Raw genomic sequence first — 17,733 nt, forward strand, 5'->3', positions numbered from 1 at the left:
GGCTTGAAACTTTTAATTATACTGAAACAATATTTTACATTCTAAAATAATTTATGGAAATTGGCTGATGCTATTTTTTTTCTTCACTTTTTGCCCTGAAGGAAGATTGGAAGGAAGATTGAAATCCAGATGGAAACAATTAACCACGGTCATAGCAATTTGTGTTTCTCCAGAAGTGTTGAGCAGTCATTTTATAATCTGATTGTACATTTTGCAGATATTGTGTGCTTTAGACTTAAAGGAAAATCACAATAGGCTTCCAAAATGTTGATAGATGCACCTTTGTCATTCAAGTATATAAAATATGTAGTCTAATATTGATGAGACCAGACCTTATAACGCTAATACTTGTGATTTACTGTTAATCATTCTAAAAACCCTGTAGGTCATATAGTGATGTCAAAAGTTGGTCATTGGAAGGTGAATCCAGTCTAACACTGAACGAACAACAAATCCAACAAGACTCAACTACACACTTTATATGGAAATAGCCATCTTTATTAATGATTGTGTATGTGTGTATATATACAGTTAGCAAAATCATGCATGCTACAATTAGGCAAGATGCTAACATTTACAGTATTGGTGGCTAAGAATCATTCAATCATCATTTCAAAGATACAGAGGACCCAGACAGAAGTGCTCTGTGTGAAGTGGATGCACTAGAGGTTACACACCCCTAATGGTTCTGATCAAATAAGAGCAATTCAGTTCAGACCATGAGATGAGGAGTACATAGAATCTAAAGCATAGATCGCCTGACACCGATGTGTTATAGGAGTATCATTTCAATACAATTTAAGACTTTCTTGGAATATTACACTTTTGGGAGATGTGGGGGTAATCTTAAAGCAACTGTTGCATTCTGGAAGGCTTGTTGAAAAACATGCATTCAGTGCAGACGTTTAGATATCACCCAGGTTAATCAATTGCCCCCCATCCCTCAATGACAAAACAATGATTTATTGCCTGCTTAAAGACATGAAGTGAACAGTTGCTTTCAGAGTAAGCATATTAAATAATGGCATTTCATTGAGAACAGTGAAGTGAGGCACACAAAGAGTAAATCTATTACAGTTTAATAAAAATGGCTCTTAAAAAAATTCCCTACTAATGTGTGGGGAGGGGAAAATATGAGAATAAATTTGGCATTGATCTTAGGTCATTTGCTAGACAGCAGATAAAAATACATAATTTTCATTTTCAATATATATGTGGAGACATAAAAAAGCACATAGGACAACACATACCGACAGATTCTACAGTTTGATCTCACTTGAGGTGTGCAAAATGGCTTCTGTTTTCGGGTGGTTTAGTCGTTAGACTGCTTTAAAGTGCTCAGAACAGTGAGTGGGGCTATTTCACAACGCAGCAGTGTCTGCAAAGCACAATGTCATTGTCTTGCTACACAGGACCATAGTGATGCATACTCCTGTGTCTTTTTGCTTGCACCGTGATACCTTGCGATTTGTTGCTAAGCAAGCATGAATATAACTGGCTAGTGATTGATGGGGGGAAAAATGGAGGTCTAATGGAAATTCCAAAAAAGGCTGAATCAAAAAACATTATGCTTGAACATTTTTGTCCTTAGGATTCTGACATATAAAGCACTCATATATTGCCCCACAGTACATCTGGAGATCATGTCTGCCTGAGCTGGGCCACCTCCAGGCCCCTGGTTGAGGGCTGCCGAGGAGCCTTTTCTGCATGAAAGTGATGAGGACAAAACAAACAGCAGTCATGAAAACGCAGCCCTTGTCCTACATGCCTGCGGTGAGCTTCAATTCATCCCTTTATTCATTAACAGTCAACAACATCCCTACTGAGCTAATAGCAATCTCATCTTAGAAGTGGCATTTGACTTCCAAAAGACATTCACCAGTGAAGGGAAATAAAAAGTCAAAAGAGAATGTGATGAATATTAAGTGGGAGTGCTGAATAGAAAGTGCTTGATGCTGCTGACCATGTCAGACCATGCCACTTCCTGGTGTAAATGCTGCTTCAAAAGTGTGGATGTACCAATTAACATGACAGTAAGAGCCTTCAACTGCACTGCGTGACACAGAATTTGGCAATGAGGGAGTCACATATGTAAATTATATACATTCATAAAAAATACAGGATGCTTTTTATCAATTATATGTATTATATGTATATTTTGTATTTATTTATTTGTTTTCCTGAACTGTTCATATAATTTATATTAATCAAAATCAGATCAAAGCCTTTAAGTGCGGGTCAACTTGATATGACGTACAGTATGTTTTCAGACCTGAATCTAACCACCTGATTATTATCTTTGTATGCTTTGCCTCAGGCTGAGGGAAGGCAGCAAAGTGTCATGGTGCAAACACAGCAGGCCAAAGGCCCCGAGCTGAACATGAAGCACCGCTTCCCAGAGTGAAGAGATAACGGACAAGGAGAGATGAGGACTCGTGTTGTTGCGGTTGTCTCCAGGCTCTCCTGGTTGTCTCCAAGCCTCTGCCAAAAGAACTTCAAGCGAAAGGCTTGTTTAAAAAGTAAGATAATGAGAAAGTAAGGAAAAGCTGTGTGACCAGTACCAACACACCCTGTTCTGCTGAGCTCACCAAATCCGGATGGTTCCCCCTTTTTCACTGCAGTAGTTTAAACTAATCATGATGACTGCAATGGTGAACTGGTCGAAGCATATATTTGAACTGACAGCTTGATATGTGGATGCTCTTTTTCCTTCCTCCTTGTTCTTTCTTGCGCATCCCTCCCACTCCCGCTCAGCCGCTGAGGGGATGCAGGTCCACCTTGACCTTCTCTCCGCTGCTCAGCATCCCGATGGTTGGGTAGAAGCCGCCCATGGGCACCACCACCTCCCGTCGCCCGATGATCTTGCCGTTGCGGGTGAAGAACACCTGAGTGGGCACAGTGGGGCGACAGTGAGTCAGCAATGGAGTGGTTCTTTCTTTCTTTCTTTCTTTCTTTCTTTCTTTCTTTCTTTCTCCCCCCCCCCTCTCTCTTTCTTGCTAGCACTCTCTCCTCTCTCTCTCTCTGGTGCTCTTAAGAGGGAGGCACACTTGGCCTTTCTGCTTTCATGTTCCAGACACACTCATCACTCATGCCAAATGCTTTCACTTTTCTTTGTATGTGCGTTACATGACAATGTGCTCTTTGGGGGAAGAGACAAAGTGCTGAAATGTACACACAAGTTATTGTGCAATCATATTGTGTTTTGACCAATTTGGCTGTCATTTGCACACACATGCGTGCTTGCACACGCAAACACACACAAACACACAGACACATGCGCACACACACACACACACCACAAGCCAACAATGCTTTGTGGTTTGGTTAAGCTCTGCCGCAGAGTCAATATTGACAACCCCACTGCATGATTTAAGAAGTGCCACGAGTCCATTTTCACACCCAAGGCTTGTCAATAGCAAGCACAGCACTATCACACTGTTTGACCTCCTCCAGAGAGGGGCTGCCAAGTAGTTCTTGGCAGGCAGGAAAAAGCCATGACAAGAACAAATGAGTACTAAAGTAACTCCAACATGGCAATTAGAGAAACTGTGAACAAACATAATGAAGACTAATTGATGTACCTGCCAAAGTTGTGGCTTTGAAGATTTTCTTTTCTCAAGACTTCGCAAAGCACTCAGCAGAACAAATGTCTACATTGATATTGTGTTCTTAGTTGAAGTCTTGGCTAAAACTAATGAGGAAAGGATGGGATAGTGCAGGTTCTTAATGCTTACACAGGCCTGATCTATTAGCAGGGCTCCAGGCACACTGTCCAGCCTGTAAAGCTGGTGTAAGGCAGCTGGAGCGTGGTACTCAGGTACTCACCATGACTTTTCTGCCTTCCTGATCCTGCTCAGGGTCATCTCCATCCTCCTCCTCGTCTTCATCGTTCAGGTACACAAAGTTCTGCACGTGGCCCTGTTTGGGCCGAACCTCCAGTGCCTCCCACTCATCCAACTCATCTGCCAAGAAATGCGATAGATTGCTTTAAAATGGGTAGGGCAATACATCAACATGAGATGCTGTCATCCAGGTTTCTTGGAGGGGGGACTATTTTCAAAGGCAATGTATAGATAAAAGACTGAACCAATGTTCTTCAAGAATCAAACAAAAGTAGCCAAAAATGTTGTAAACGACAGAAAAGAACAGGTCAGAAGGTTAATACATCCATTCACAATTAGGGAGAGTAGTACACATTATAGTGGTTAATGCTGCAGAAAAATGAACCGGCAATTAATCTGACTACGAATAAGAATGAGAATGAGAGAGAGAGAGAGAGAGAGCAAAAGAGTGAATCGTACAAGGGAGTGAATTGTATCTCAAACCAATATGCATCTGCCCCAAACTAAAAAAAAATACCCTTGATTGGCTGTCTGAATGTGCTATTGCATACCTCTGTTCCATCAGAGAGACGTTGAAAAGAGTGTTAACAGTGCCTATAACAAGTATTTACCACCCTTGGATATTTCCCCTTTTCTTGCTTTTATAAATGTAACCTTGATCAATTTAATTTGGCCCTTTTTACAATCATTTACAAAAATCCCCTCTTTAATGTCAATGTGAAAGCGGATTTCTACAAAGAAATGATAATTAATTAAAAATATATCATGCAAAATAAGCTATTGCATAAATATTCACCCCCTTCAAGTCAGCATTTAGTAGCTGCACCTTTGGCCACAATTAAAGCATGGAGCCTGCATGGATAGGTCTCAATTAGGCTTGCACATCTGGATACTGCAATTTTACTCCATTTTTCTTTGTTCTGTCAGGTTGGAAGGGGATCAGGTGTGAACAGCCCTTTTCAAGTTCAACTACAGATTTTCTATAGGATTGAGGTCTGGGCTTGACTCGCCACTCCCGAACATTCACCTTGCTGTCTTTAAACCATTTCTGTGTAGTTTTTGCTGTATGCTTCTGCGCATTGTCTTGCTGGAACGTAAATCTTAACCAAAGTCGTAGTTCTCTTGCAGACTGAATCAGATTGTCCTCCAAGATTTCCATATATTTTGCTGAATTCATTTTACTTTTACCTTCACAAGCCTTCCAGGGCCTGCTGTCGAGAAACATCCCCACAGCATAATGCCACCACCACTACCACCATTCTTCCTATTAGGGATTGTGCGTTTTTGGCAATGTGCTGTGCTTGATGTCCACCAAACATAGCATCTTGTCTGATGGCAAAAAAAAGGCTCAATTTGGACTCATCAGACCAAAGAACTTTCTTCCATTTGACCTTGAACTTTAGTCGAGATTTAATAAGAGCTTTGCCACTCACCCATAGAGCTCTGACTGGTGAAGAACTCAGGCAAAGTTGTTGTATGCAGAGTTTCTCCCATCTCAGCTGCTGAAGCTTTTAAAGGAACACGGCGACTTTTTGGGACTTATTCACAGTATTCCCCAGAGTTAGAGTTGTTGATACATACCCTTCTCATCTCTGTGCGTGTAGTTACTTGGTCTGACGCACCCACCGCTAGCCTAGCTTAGCACAGGTGCTTCAAAGTGGCTAGTTCCAATTGCCTACACCCCCCAATAGTGACAAAAGAACTCCAACATTTTCCTATTTACATGCTGTGATTTGTATAGTTACGTGTACAAATACCAATGTAAAATGAGACACGGCCATTTTCTAAGCATATGCACTTGGAACTACGTATGTTTTCCTTCAGGCAAAGCACTGCTCCTTGGGGTTTGAAGAAGTAACACCAGAGCTTTTCAGGTGCTGCCTGCAAATCACTACGCCCAAGTAGCATTGCTTTGCCTAAATGAAAACATAGTTCCGAGTATGCATATTCTTAGAAAAAGGCTGTGTCTCATTTGGCATGGTTATTTGTACATGTTGTAACTATACAAATCACAGCATGAAAGTGGAAGGTGAAATGTTTATCTATCCCCTGGCGACCTAGTACAATAACCATTATCTTTTTACACTCTTACGTATTCAAAATGCAATCAAAAGGCAGATGCATAAACAATGCGTAAACCATCCCAGGGGGTGTGGCTGATTACCCCAGATGTGCGAGAGCCTTTGTAAGGGTTGCCATTATAATAATACAAATGAGCCCTTTGTCGTGAAATCGGAGAGAAGCTCTCTGATAAACTGCCATTGGTTAGGTTAGACTTTGCTAAAATCTACAAAATGGAGACCCAGATTTCCATTTTTATGCAGTGCATTCTGCCTTCCGACCTAAACTGGTTTGTTCAAAGGGTTTGTTAGGAGTACTAATGAATTAAACCCAATTATTTGTATCGCTAAAATGACCCATCACTTTCTGAGTGAAAATGTAATTTGGCTCTGACATAAATACAGCAATATGAACTATGGAACTAATATTGAGCTAAATTTCCATATAGCACAGTGTAGAAAATCAGGTGTCAAATTTTTCAAAAGATGTAATAAATTGTGAATAACTTCCATCCCCAGTTTAATTGGATGGGTGACTTATATGTGGAAATGATCATGAGAAAGGCACTGTACAGAAGGCATGACATACTGTCTCACCTTCCCCATCTGAGATGTAGTCTCGTGGGAACATGATTCCACAGCCCATGATGTCTCCCTCGAAACAGCGTGGTCCAAAAGGGTCTCCTACCCCACTTCCATGAAAGATCTTGCCATCATCTGAGAGTGTGAAAGAGAAAGGGAGATACAGACATATAGGTAGATAGTGGGGACAGGAAACCGTGTCAGTTGATGTGACTAGATACAGGCACACACATTCACACACATACCATGCTCCCCCACTGATTCAAAGATTGACACATCAAACAAAAACAAAAACTTATTTTCACGCTCTGCACCTACTACTTTTTATCGCGATCTATATTTAAGTTCAGTGGTGGAAAACAAAACAAAAATGCAAAGAGATATATAACAACAACAAGATGATGAAATGAAAAAAAAAGAGCATGAGCATGAAAGAAAAACAGTGAAAAGGTAGCCTGCAGACAGAAAAAAAAAAGATTGCACTTGTGTGGCTGGTAAATATTTGTGGAGTTGTCATGGGACCCATGCTCCCGCTCAGGATACTGTTTAAACAATCTTGATCAGGACGTGGGGAAAGGAGATGGAGACACTGTATCGTTACGGCTCCCAGGCGGCGGGCTCCTGTCACAACAGCGCACTCGCTTGCTCGCCAAACACCGCGGCCACACCGGGGAGGAGGAGGCTAAAAATAGCCCACGGGTTTTGGGCGGGAAACCAGGTCTTACCCCCCAATCGCAATCACTCTCTGTAGGCCCAGTCTTGCACGGACAACCTTTTCTTTCGTTAAGTGCGTCTGGCTGCCGGACAGCAGCGGTTGTTCTCAGCTCGCTGGAAGCGGAGCGGGACCAGGAAACGACCCTAGCGGAGGGGGCTCACGCATGAGGGCTTTTCCCTCGGATGCCTTCGCCGGCATGTAGAGCTCTTGCTGAAAACAGGCCATGGCATAGCAGACGTCTCCGCTGGGACACCGTCGGCTCAACAGATTCCGCAAACGTGAAAACTGTTCTTGGAACCACATTGTTTTTGTTTGTTTTTTGTGCCGTTTCTCAGGGGGGGGGCATGGCAGGTGGGGTAGGTTATGTCATTAACACACAGGGACCTGTCTCTGCACTGAGCCACATCCGTTTCTCAGCTAAGCGCTTGAAGAAGAGGATAGGATATCTTCATAAGAGTGTTCTACTGTCATAAGAACTGAGTCACTTTCCACCACCATTCTTGCATCATCATTGTTTTCCATTACGCTTCTTTGCATGTAGGGCTGTCAAAATAACTGATTAATTTCGATTAATTAATTTGAGAAAAAATAACTGATTTAAAAAAAAAATGAGTGCAGATTAATCGATTCGGTATGACCTTTGACCCCGAGCCGTTCTAGTCAGTAAAAATTAGACTGTAAAAAGAGAGAAGAAAACGTGCTGCCTGGATCATTGATTGGAACATTTACTTTTAAAAAAACGGCCTGATGGTGTTGATAAAAATAAAGTGTTGAAAATAAAGTCCTCTGCAATGTCTGCAGCAAGGAATTTGCATATCACCGGAGTTCATCAACTCTATAGTCGCACATCAATGCAAAGAAATAAGTGTTGACATTGAGGGGAGTGTTTTTATTTTCATTGTGTCCCCTAGGTTATATCTGTGGCCTGAAATGCCTTGTATGTGAAAAAAAAAAAAAAAACTTCTTCCCAAAGCACTTTTGAATTTATTTCCTCAGCATATTAGGTCATATCATAAATTATTATGGCCATTATTTGAACAGTGAAAATAATAATAAAAGAGTTTTTGAACTTTAATGTCACTAATGCTGATTATTCAATGATTCATTTGAATTTAAATATTTAAAATACTTTCACAGCAAAAATTATATACCGGTATGTAATTAATTAGATTAATTTTTTTAATCGATTGACAGCCCTATTTGCATGACATTTATGTATCAGTCATCTGGACCCGTATTTCACAAAGAATTTTAAGGTTAAAAGTAACTCCTAACTGGCTAATTTAGGAGAAACTCCTAAAAATAATGGGCGCGTCACTCGTAACTTTAGGACTAAGAGTATTTCACGAAGCATTTTAACCCTAAAAGTAGCACCTTAGTCTGGGACAGCTTAAAACAAGTTGAGAGGAATCCTAACTCACTAAGACCTATTCACAAATAATCCTAAACCGCTTTTTGTGGCATTTCACGTTGCGATTTTTTTAAATCAACAAGCGGAGCTCTCAATTGTGAGGGAATAATTGTAGCCTACCTAAGGGATTCAATAACGCCACCAACAACCAAAACCATCAGTGCATGAAAACTAAATGTAAATTAAATTGTTTCTCCTCTTTGCGAATGTACCTGCTTTCATACAGATTATGTAAAACATGTTGCAAAGATACTGCATCAATCAGTAGTGTATTTCATTATGCCACTAGGCTATTTGCTTCGTCTTACTCTTTATTCATTTAGGCTATCTATCTATCTATCATCTTCCATCTTTTGCGGTACAGCAAAGACCTGTCACCTGTCACTCATCGTCGTAGGGGAGGTTTTTGGCATCATTCCCGTGTTATAATCATCAGCCAATCAAGGTGGTCACTTCGATCAAGCTTGTGCATGAGTAATGACGTCATCCATAGCAATGAAGACTCACTCTTAGTTTAGGAGGTGCCATTTTTCCTTACTAAGAGTAGGTCTGAGAGGCTTTGTGAATAACTTTTAAGAGAAAACACCTAGCTATTTTTTTTTTTTTTTTTTAGTGAGTTTTTTTTTAGCGATTTAGGAGTACTCCTAGTGGTAAGATAAGATGCTTTGTGAATACGGGCCCTGATATTTAAACCTTTCAAATATTAATAGCATCAGAATGGGAAAATTCTTGGCATTTCATTTAGGAGCTTGAAACCCTGATACTACTTTTCAGAGACAGCCATACATCCTGATGTCTGGAAGTGAGAAATCTTTAAAACGATCGATCAATCGATCGATCGATAGATAGATAACTAAGCAATAAGGACAGTAGAAGATAAAGAATATACTAAATATACTACAATACAAATTATACTAACACTTAATCTAAATAAATTCTAAAAACAGTATCCACATAGTGGTGATTAATCAATCAGAGGCGCTTGCAATGACTGAGGCAGGGACTGAGCCTGTGATTCTCTGTGCATAGTAAGGTAAGGTAAGGTGCTCTGTGTGAATGAGTGTCATGGTGATGTGCAAATGAGTAAGTCCAACAGTGCAACAATGCAGAAATAAAGTCTATATATTTAACTATTTTACGAAAAGGTATAAGTGTGGCCACAGTTCGGCTGTGGCATGGAGGGAGGGGTTATGCATATGTGCTAATGTGCTAATATAGCACGCAAACAGTGAGGCAGAAAGACGGTGGTAAAAGCGGCTAGTGGACAGACAGTATCCAAACATGGAGAAAGGTGAAATGAATGTCAGACAGACTATGCAGATCTGAAGGTCTATCTCTCCTCTTCCCACTGGGTAATGGTGAAACTGAATAATCAGTGAATGAATGTCTAGTGCCATCATGGCCGGCCTCCATTTTGATATATAACCTTACTACTCAATATCTGACTTGGTCAATGGTAGTTAGTAAAACTCTGGTAAAAGCTTTAGATCTAACCTGACCGGCATACACTGGGTCAATGGTAGGTATTAGTCTAATGCCCGGCTACACTGGGTCAATGAACGTCATCTCAAACACAAATACACACACACACACACACACTTAGATGCCAATCTCAAACATCAGTCTAATTTAAACCTTGCCCGGCACTGGCCGCGTGTAAAAAGCTAGTAGGCTAAATTCGTCCACCCCACTCCAAACAGATTGGAGGCAGGGTTGCAAAGGGGCGGAAAAAATTCCGGTACATTTCCGGAAACTTTCCATGGGAAGTTAAGCTGAGGAATTTTGGAAATATTCCAAATTGGAAACCTTCATGGAATTAAAGGAAATTATGGGAATTTACTAGCCTGGATGCCAACCGAACTTAGCCCCGCCCACAACATTTGAGGTCGGGAAGTTCAGTCTGGACTTATTCCGTTGTGGAGCAACTATTCCCGAACCAGAGCTGTTCGGAATCACGGTTCGGACCAGAACTCCTGAACGGTTTTGTTCAGAGCTAAAAATGCAACTGTGTTTGACAGAGGACAGATGTAGGTTGCTACTGACAAAATGTTAGCTTTCAGTATGGTACGATGTCTTTGTAAGTGACATTTAAAAACTTCCTGGTTCTTCCCTCATTTTAGAACTCATTTTAAGCCTATAGTAGATGTGCACTAAATGCGAATGAGCAATTTGATGCAGGCAAAAGTATAGACTGTTACTAACAAAGGTATTATAGCAATATTATAAATGTGGCGATGGACTAGCCTAGAACTTGGGTAGGCCTAGCGTTTAGTAGCCTATGCACTTGTGATAGCCAAAACTAATGTGAATCGCGGACTATACAACCAAAAAAAGGAGATTATTCGCACCTGCGTTAGCCAAATAAAAGGACTGCACCCTTCACAAACCGTAAAAATGAAGTTTATTAGTTTTACAGTTGACAGTTCACTATCAGTCCACACAAACGATTCTGGTTTCCTTGCACTAGCCATTTCGTTGTAGCCTATTCTGTCTGTTTTTGTCAGCTTTGGTGAATTTCTGTAACAGAAACAGTGCCACCTATAGACCTGGAATATGAAGTAACGTGTTGAGTCGTGTTGAGATGGATCCGTTTGGACGCAAATATTCTTGAAAAGATTCTAGGGAAGACGGGGGAAAAAAGATTGTTTTGGTACATGTGGACTAGGCCTGAAAGGTGATAGTATAGTATAGTATATATACTCTTTTGATCCCGTGAGGGAAATTTGGTCTCTGCATTTATCCCAATCCGTGAATTAGTGAAACACACACAGCACACAGTGTACACACAGTGAGGTGAAGCACACACTAATCCCGGCGCAGTGAGCTGCCTGCATCAACAGCGGCGCTCGGGGAGCAGTGAGGGGTTAGGTGCCTTGCTCAAGGGCACTTCAGCCGTGCCTACTGGTCGGTTACAGGTCCGAAGTGCTAACCAGTAGGCCACGGTTGCCCCAACTAGGATCTGAGTGTCCTAGTTGGGGAAGGGAGCGGCTTTGTATGCGTCACCCATGTTTGTGTAGACAAAGTTCTAAAAACTTTTCTCCTTTTGTGGGGCATGATACATTTTGATAGAATTTAGGCAGTATAGTCTTTAAATTCGAGTGGTTGAAGTCACCCGAGACAATGTAGGCTGCCTCGGGATGCAGAGTTTGTGGTGGTGCAGAATGCAGTTCTTTCATAGCAACCTTAACATTAGCATCCGGTGGTATATAGGCTGCTAATAGCATGCTAAGCTAACTGTCAGCGCTGTCTATCGTTTCCAGTCTGTTTTTTCACTTGCAGCTAGCATTAGCTAGCCAAGACTGCCGTGAACACTGACTGAAGGTGACTTGTTACAAAAATGTTTTGTACTGGCCTCACTAATTTTAGCTCATTAGTTATCCAGCAAGTTAAACATTAGGCTATAGGATACAAAGAACGTCGATGCAGCTCGATCCTTTGTTCAGTTTCTCCCATTCCTTTATTAATTTAGTAAAAACTGTAACACAGAAATACATTTCTTTCAGCTCATTTATGCCTTTTTAGGAATATACATTTATGAATATAAATCACATAGAATATGACTGACTGCAACCGTAAATAACACACTTCATCGCTACCACGTTTCAACCACGCTAGCCGCCATTACGATATAAGAAACCATATCAATGAACTAAAATGTCTTATATTGCATGTCACACAGTTACCTAACACACATGTAGCAAACGAAATAATACTTACAGGCATTGCCCTCATAGGGAACCAAATTATAATTAAAGCGACTTATTGCTGTAAACTGGTAGCTGAATATTCACGAGACACTAAAACATCTGTGCAACTCGTACTTCTTTTCCGTGCGTGAGAGAACAGGAAGTAGGCGGAACACATTTCTGCATACCGGGAAAATGACCATTTCGCCCAGTAGATGGCACTCTAACACAACAATTGCTGAGAAACATAGAAAACAGTAAGCTTGACGTTTATGTCTGCTAAGATCATGACACTCCCTGCCTGGTATCTTAAGGATACCATATCTGCTAACTTACATTACCTAAACACCTTCAACATTTTGCTTGGAAGAAATCAGTACCACAAGTTCAGTAATGGGCCTGGTGTACACTTAAGGAATTCCCTGCTTAATCGCTCTGACTTCCACAGCTCTTACAAACCCGTCCCTACTGAGAAGTGCTTTAGTGACCATTGCCATTGGCCAGTGATTTCTTTTCACTGCATTGTCTCTCATCAGGACGATGTCTCCTTCGTTTAAGTTGGGCCTTTTGTCCTGCCACTTGGTTCTGCTTTGCAGAGTGTTCAGGTACTCTCGCTGCCATTTGTGCCAGAAGGTTTCTGCCAGATGTTGGACTTGCTTCCACTGCTGACGGAGGATTTCTGCTTTGCCGAAGTCTGATGGAGGTGACGACGGTGTTCCAGTCTTCTGCGTCAACAGCATTGATGGAGTAAGGATGAGCGGGCTTTCTGGGTCGGTGGAAACTGGCAGAAGAGGCCTTGCATTGATGATAGCGCAAATCTCTGCCATTAGTGTGTGCATTCGTGAGTCAGAGAGGAAAAGCGCTGCTGCAGAAGCATGGAGTCTAGGATGCGGCGTGCTACCCCAATAAGACGTTCCCATTCACCCCCCATATGGGAAGCATGTGGGGGGTTGAAAATCCATGTGCACTGTTGGTCTTGCAGGTATCGCTGAATGCTTGTATCTTCAAGATCCAGTTCTTTTGAAGCACCGGTGAAGTTTGTGCCTCTATCAGACCTAATTTGCTTTGCTGTCCCTCTGATAGAGAAAAATCTCCTAAGAGCATTGATGAAACTGGACGCACTCAAAGTCTCTATCACTTCTATGTGTACTGCTCGTACACAGACATGTAAACAGCACAGCCCACCTTTTGTTGCTTGCCTGGCCGCCTCTGGTCCGACGGTAGGTTACCTCCCAAGGCCCAAACACGTCCAGGCCAATGTAAGTGAAAGGAGGTGCTACTTGTAGCCTGTCTGTGGGTAGATCTGCCATCATCTGATCTTCTATTTTGCCTCGCAATCTTCTGCAAGTGACACACTTGAATAGTGTGCCCCTTATGCACCTTTTCCCTCCTACTAGCCACATTCCAGCATCCCTAATGGCCCCCTCTGTGAAATGTCTGCCTTGGTGTTTTACCTTTTCAGTGATGGTGACGCACAATGAGTGTTGTTAGGTGATGCTGACCTGGGATGATGAGAGGATTTGTTCTGTTGATCTCCAGGCAGGAACGAGATATGCGCCCACCAACTCGGAGCAGTCCTTCTTCATCAATTGCTGGATGAAGCTTTCTGATGCTGCTTTGTTTGAGTATGTTTGTCTGTTTGTGAATGTTGTTGAATTCGTTGGGATAACTTTCTTTTTGCATGTTCATGATCAAAAGTTTTCTTGCCTTTTCCAGATTGTCTGCTTTGACTGCCTCTTTACAGATGTGCCACCCTCTGCAGCTGTTGTCTTGGTTGGTCTGAGCAAAGCACTGAGCAATGTGAGTCAAACGTGCAACTGCTCTTACGACGGTGGTCCACTTTGAAAAACGCTCAAAACGCTCGATCCCTAGATGGCACTTGGTGGTTTGGGTGACCAGTGCTGACACTTGAGGCCGTATTTCTGGATCTGCTAGGGGGTCTAAGATGCTGTATGATTGTTGCTGATCAGATGGGCGCTTACCAGACAGAAAGCTGGGTCCAGTCAGCCAGGTGGTGTCTTTCAATAAGGCAGCAGGCACTGATCGTGAGCCGTGATCTGCTGGGTTGAGCTCTGAGGGGACGTATCTCCACTGATGAGGTGAAGTTGATTGTCTGATACGTTGGACTCTATTGCTTACATACACATAGAATCTTCTCTGCTCATTATGGATATAGCCTAACACAACTTTGCTGTCTGAAAAGAAAGTGACAGAGTTCATGTGTAGGTCTATACTACTCATAGCAAACTCTGCTATTTCCACAGCGAGGACTGCTGCACAGAGCTCGAGTCTGGGGATTGTAGTCTCTTTTACAGGGGCCAGCTTTGCTTTGCCGAGGACGAATCCAACTTCAGAGTGGCCATCTGCGTCGGTCACTTTCAGGTAGGCTACTGCCGCGATAGCCTTCGTAGAAGCATCTGCAAACACACACAGCTCTCTAAAGCTGGCCCCAGATGGGGAGAGAGATGTGTAGCAGCGGGGAATTTGTAGGTCTTGGAGGCATTGGAGCGAACTTTTCCACTTTGTCCACTCTGCTTTGTGATTTTCAGGGAGCGGTGAGTCCCAGTCTCCATTTTCCATGGACAGCACTCTAAGGAGTGACCTGCCTTGTATTGTGACGGGTGACAGAAATCCAAGAGGATCGAAGATGCTGTTTATGGTGGAGAGTACGCCTCTGCGTGTAAAAGGCTTGTCGTCTTTCTGCACATGAAAGGTGAATGTGTCGGTGAGTATATTCCAGCTGACGCCCAGACTGCGCTGCATGGGAGCATCACCTGCAGAAAAATCCAAGTCTTTGATGCTACTCTCGCGGTCTTCAGGGGAGAATCGTTCATCACAGCTGCACTGTTTGTCGTGGATCTTGTGCAGTCTGAGACAGTAGCGGAGAGCATTTCTTGTGCTCGCTTGATGACACTGACAGCTTCAGACTCAGTTGCAAAGGATTTCAGTGCATCATCAACATAGAAGTCTCTTTTCGATGAATGCCGTCACATCAGCACCAAATTCTGCTTTTCCTTCTCTTGCAGCTCGTCTGAGGCAGTATATTGCCACAGCAGGGGAAGGTGTGTTCCCAAACACATGGACGCGCATTCTGTAGTCCACAATGTCACTCTTCCAATCGTTGTTGCGAAACCACAGAAATCTCAAGTAGTCTCTATCTTCCTCTTTTACGACAAAGCAGTAGTACATTTGCTGGATGTCTGCAGTTACAGCAACTTTCTCTTTTTCTGAACCTTATCAGAACGCCTAGCAGGCTGTTGTTTAGATCTGGCCCTTTGAGGAGGGGCGTTGTTGAGCGAAGTCCCATCATACTGTGCACTTGAATCCCGAACACTATGCGGATCTGCTCTGGCTTTTTGGGATGGTAGATGCCAAAGGATGGCAAATACCAACATTCTTTTCCTTCTTGAAGGGCTGGGGCAAGTTCAGCATGTTTGTTGTCTATCATTTTTTGCATGAACTGTGTGTAATGTTCTTTCATTTCAGGTTTCTTTCCTAAAGTGTGACACACTGACCCGAGTCTTTTCAGTGCGTAGTCTCTGTTGTTTGGCAGACGTCTCCTAGGAGACCGAAAGGGAAGGGGTGCTACCCAGCTTTTTGTGTCGTCTTGAAAAACTTCATTGTCCATTATTTGTATGAACTTGAGGCCTTCGATGGATGGAGCAGGCTGATGATCTTGGTCGGTGCAGGTGAAGACTGAGGCGCTCGAGTTGTCTTCACATGCAGGTGGAGGCTGTAGCAAGGGCCCTGTGAGGGATCTTTCACATGCATGTGGCTGTAGCAGGGTGTGAGGTAGCTAGGGCTCCATTTTCTAAAACACATGTTTTATGGGCGGTGACGGATGAAGGCCTATGTGCTGTGCCAAGGCACACGTCTCCGATCACCACCCAGCCTAGATCTAATTTCTGAGCGAATGGGGCGTTATTGGGTCCATTTATCTGCTGTTGGATTTTGTGTATTCTTAGAATGTCCCTGCCTAGCAACAGAAGTATTTCTGCATTGGGATCTAAGGGGGGAATCTCACTTGCTATGCTTTTCAGGTGTGGGTGATGGAGAGCAGCATTAGGGGTTGGAATTTCCTATCTGTTGTTGGGGAGTTCGTTGCATTCAATGAGAACAGGAAGAGGGATGCACGTCTTCTCATCTAATGATTCAATCATGTAGCCACATGCCCTCCCTTCGGATGTTTCTACACTGCGGCTACGTCTTTAATGTGTAAGGAGATGGGGAGCTTTTGTCATGGAACATTTCAAAAAAGTCTGTTCTGGCAAGAGACTTGTTGCTTTGTTCGTCAATGATAGCATACACTTTTGTAGCTGTCTCTCTGCCTTCTTGGGGATACACGCTGACTAGACAGATTTTTGAGCAAGCTCTTGCACTCACCCCTTCACCGCATACGTCAGTGCACTTGGATGTTACAGCTTCTGGAGGCTGTACTTTTTCTCTGCCCTCCCTGCCGTTGTCTGAGATGGGTGGGGATTGTTTGGCTTTCCATGGTGATGGACCAGGGTGAAGGGCTTCGACATGCTTGTCACTCTTGCACTCCGCACATGTTATGGCTGTGTTGCAGTTCTTGGCAACGTGAGCTGTTGATGCACAACATCGGAAGCAGATGGAGTTCTCTTTGATGTACTGTTTGCGGTCTGTTAGTAGTTTGTCTCTAAAATTCCTACATTTTCCTAGCGGGTGAGGCATTTTGTGAATTGGGCAGTGTTTGGTTAAATCTGGAGAGTCCACTTTTGGCTCACTGTTGTGGCTAACGTCACCAACTTGGGTTTTGTGAACTAACACTGACTGATTGGTATTACTAGTGGGGCTTCTGAGCTTGTCTCTCCTGGTGGCAGGAGCTGTGGGAGGAGATATGGTAAAACTAGGATCGTTTCTCGCTTTAGCTTGGTTGTGAATGAAGTTCACAAATACGCCAAATGGGGGGAAAGGAATCTGGCGCTCTCGTTTAATTTGAGAACCGTAAAACATCCATTTCTCCTGCAGGCTGTATGGGAGCTTTTCAACAATTGGAGCTACTCCTCTGGCTGTGTCTAGATATGCCAGTCCTGTTAGATACCCATCTTGTTTTGCAGCCAACAGCTCTTGGAGGAGGTCTGCTAACTCATGCAACTTTGCAGGTTCTTTGTTGGATATTTTCGGGAAGCTCTCCAATCTTGCAAATAGCGCCCCTTCTATAGCTTCAGGTGTGCCATAGCACTCTTCAAGGCGCTGCCAGATGGTCTTGAGCCCACCCTCGGGATCTCTTATGTAGGCTGCTTTTAACCTGCGTGCTTGCTCTGACGACTCTTTGCCAAGCCATTTTATCAGGAGGTCAGTTTCCTCTGCTACAGTCACACCAATGTTGTCTATGGTGTTGCAGAACGAGGACTTCCATGCCCAGTAATTCTCTACTCTATCGTCGAACTTCGTCAACCCGGTGGACACAAGC

The 17,733-nt window shown here is 43.0% G+C and overlaps 1 protein-coding gene across 1 annotated transcript in view; it reads right to left on the reverse strand.

Moving 5' to 3' along the window:
• Positions 1–471: 471 nt before the first annotated feature.
• spryd3 (SPRY domain containing 3) overlaps positions 472–17,733 on the reverse strand; it is a 65,960-nt gene continuing 48,698 nt past the window's right edge. The window contains 3 exon segments of the mRNA XM_048242399.1: positions 472–2,885; positions 3,826–3,962; positions 6,500–6,619. Of these exon segments, the coding sequence (XP_048098356.1) occupies positions 2,751–2,885; positions 3,826–3,962; positions 6,500–6,619 (392 nt within the window). The 3' untranslated portion in view covers positions 472–2,750.

Source organism: Alosa alosa, chromosome 4 (assembly GCF_017589495.1).
Source record: "Alosa alosa isolate M-15738 ecotype Scorff River chromosome 4, AALO_Geno_1.1, whole genome shotgun sequence".
Lineage (NCBI taxonomy): Eukaryota > Metazoa > Chordata > Actinopteri > Clupeiformes > Clupeidae > Alosa > Alosa alosa.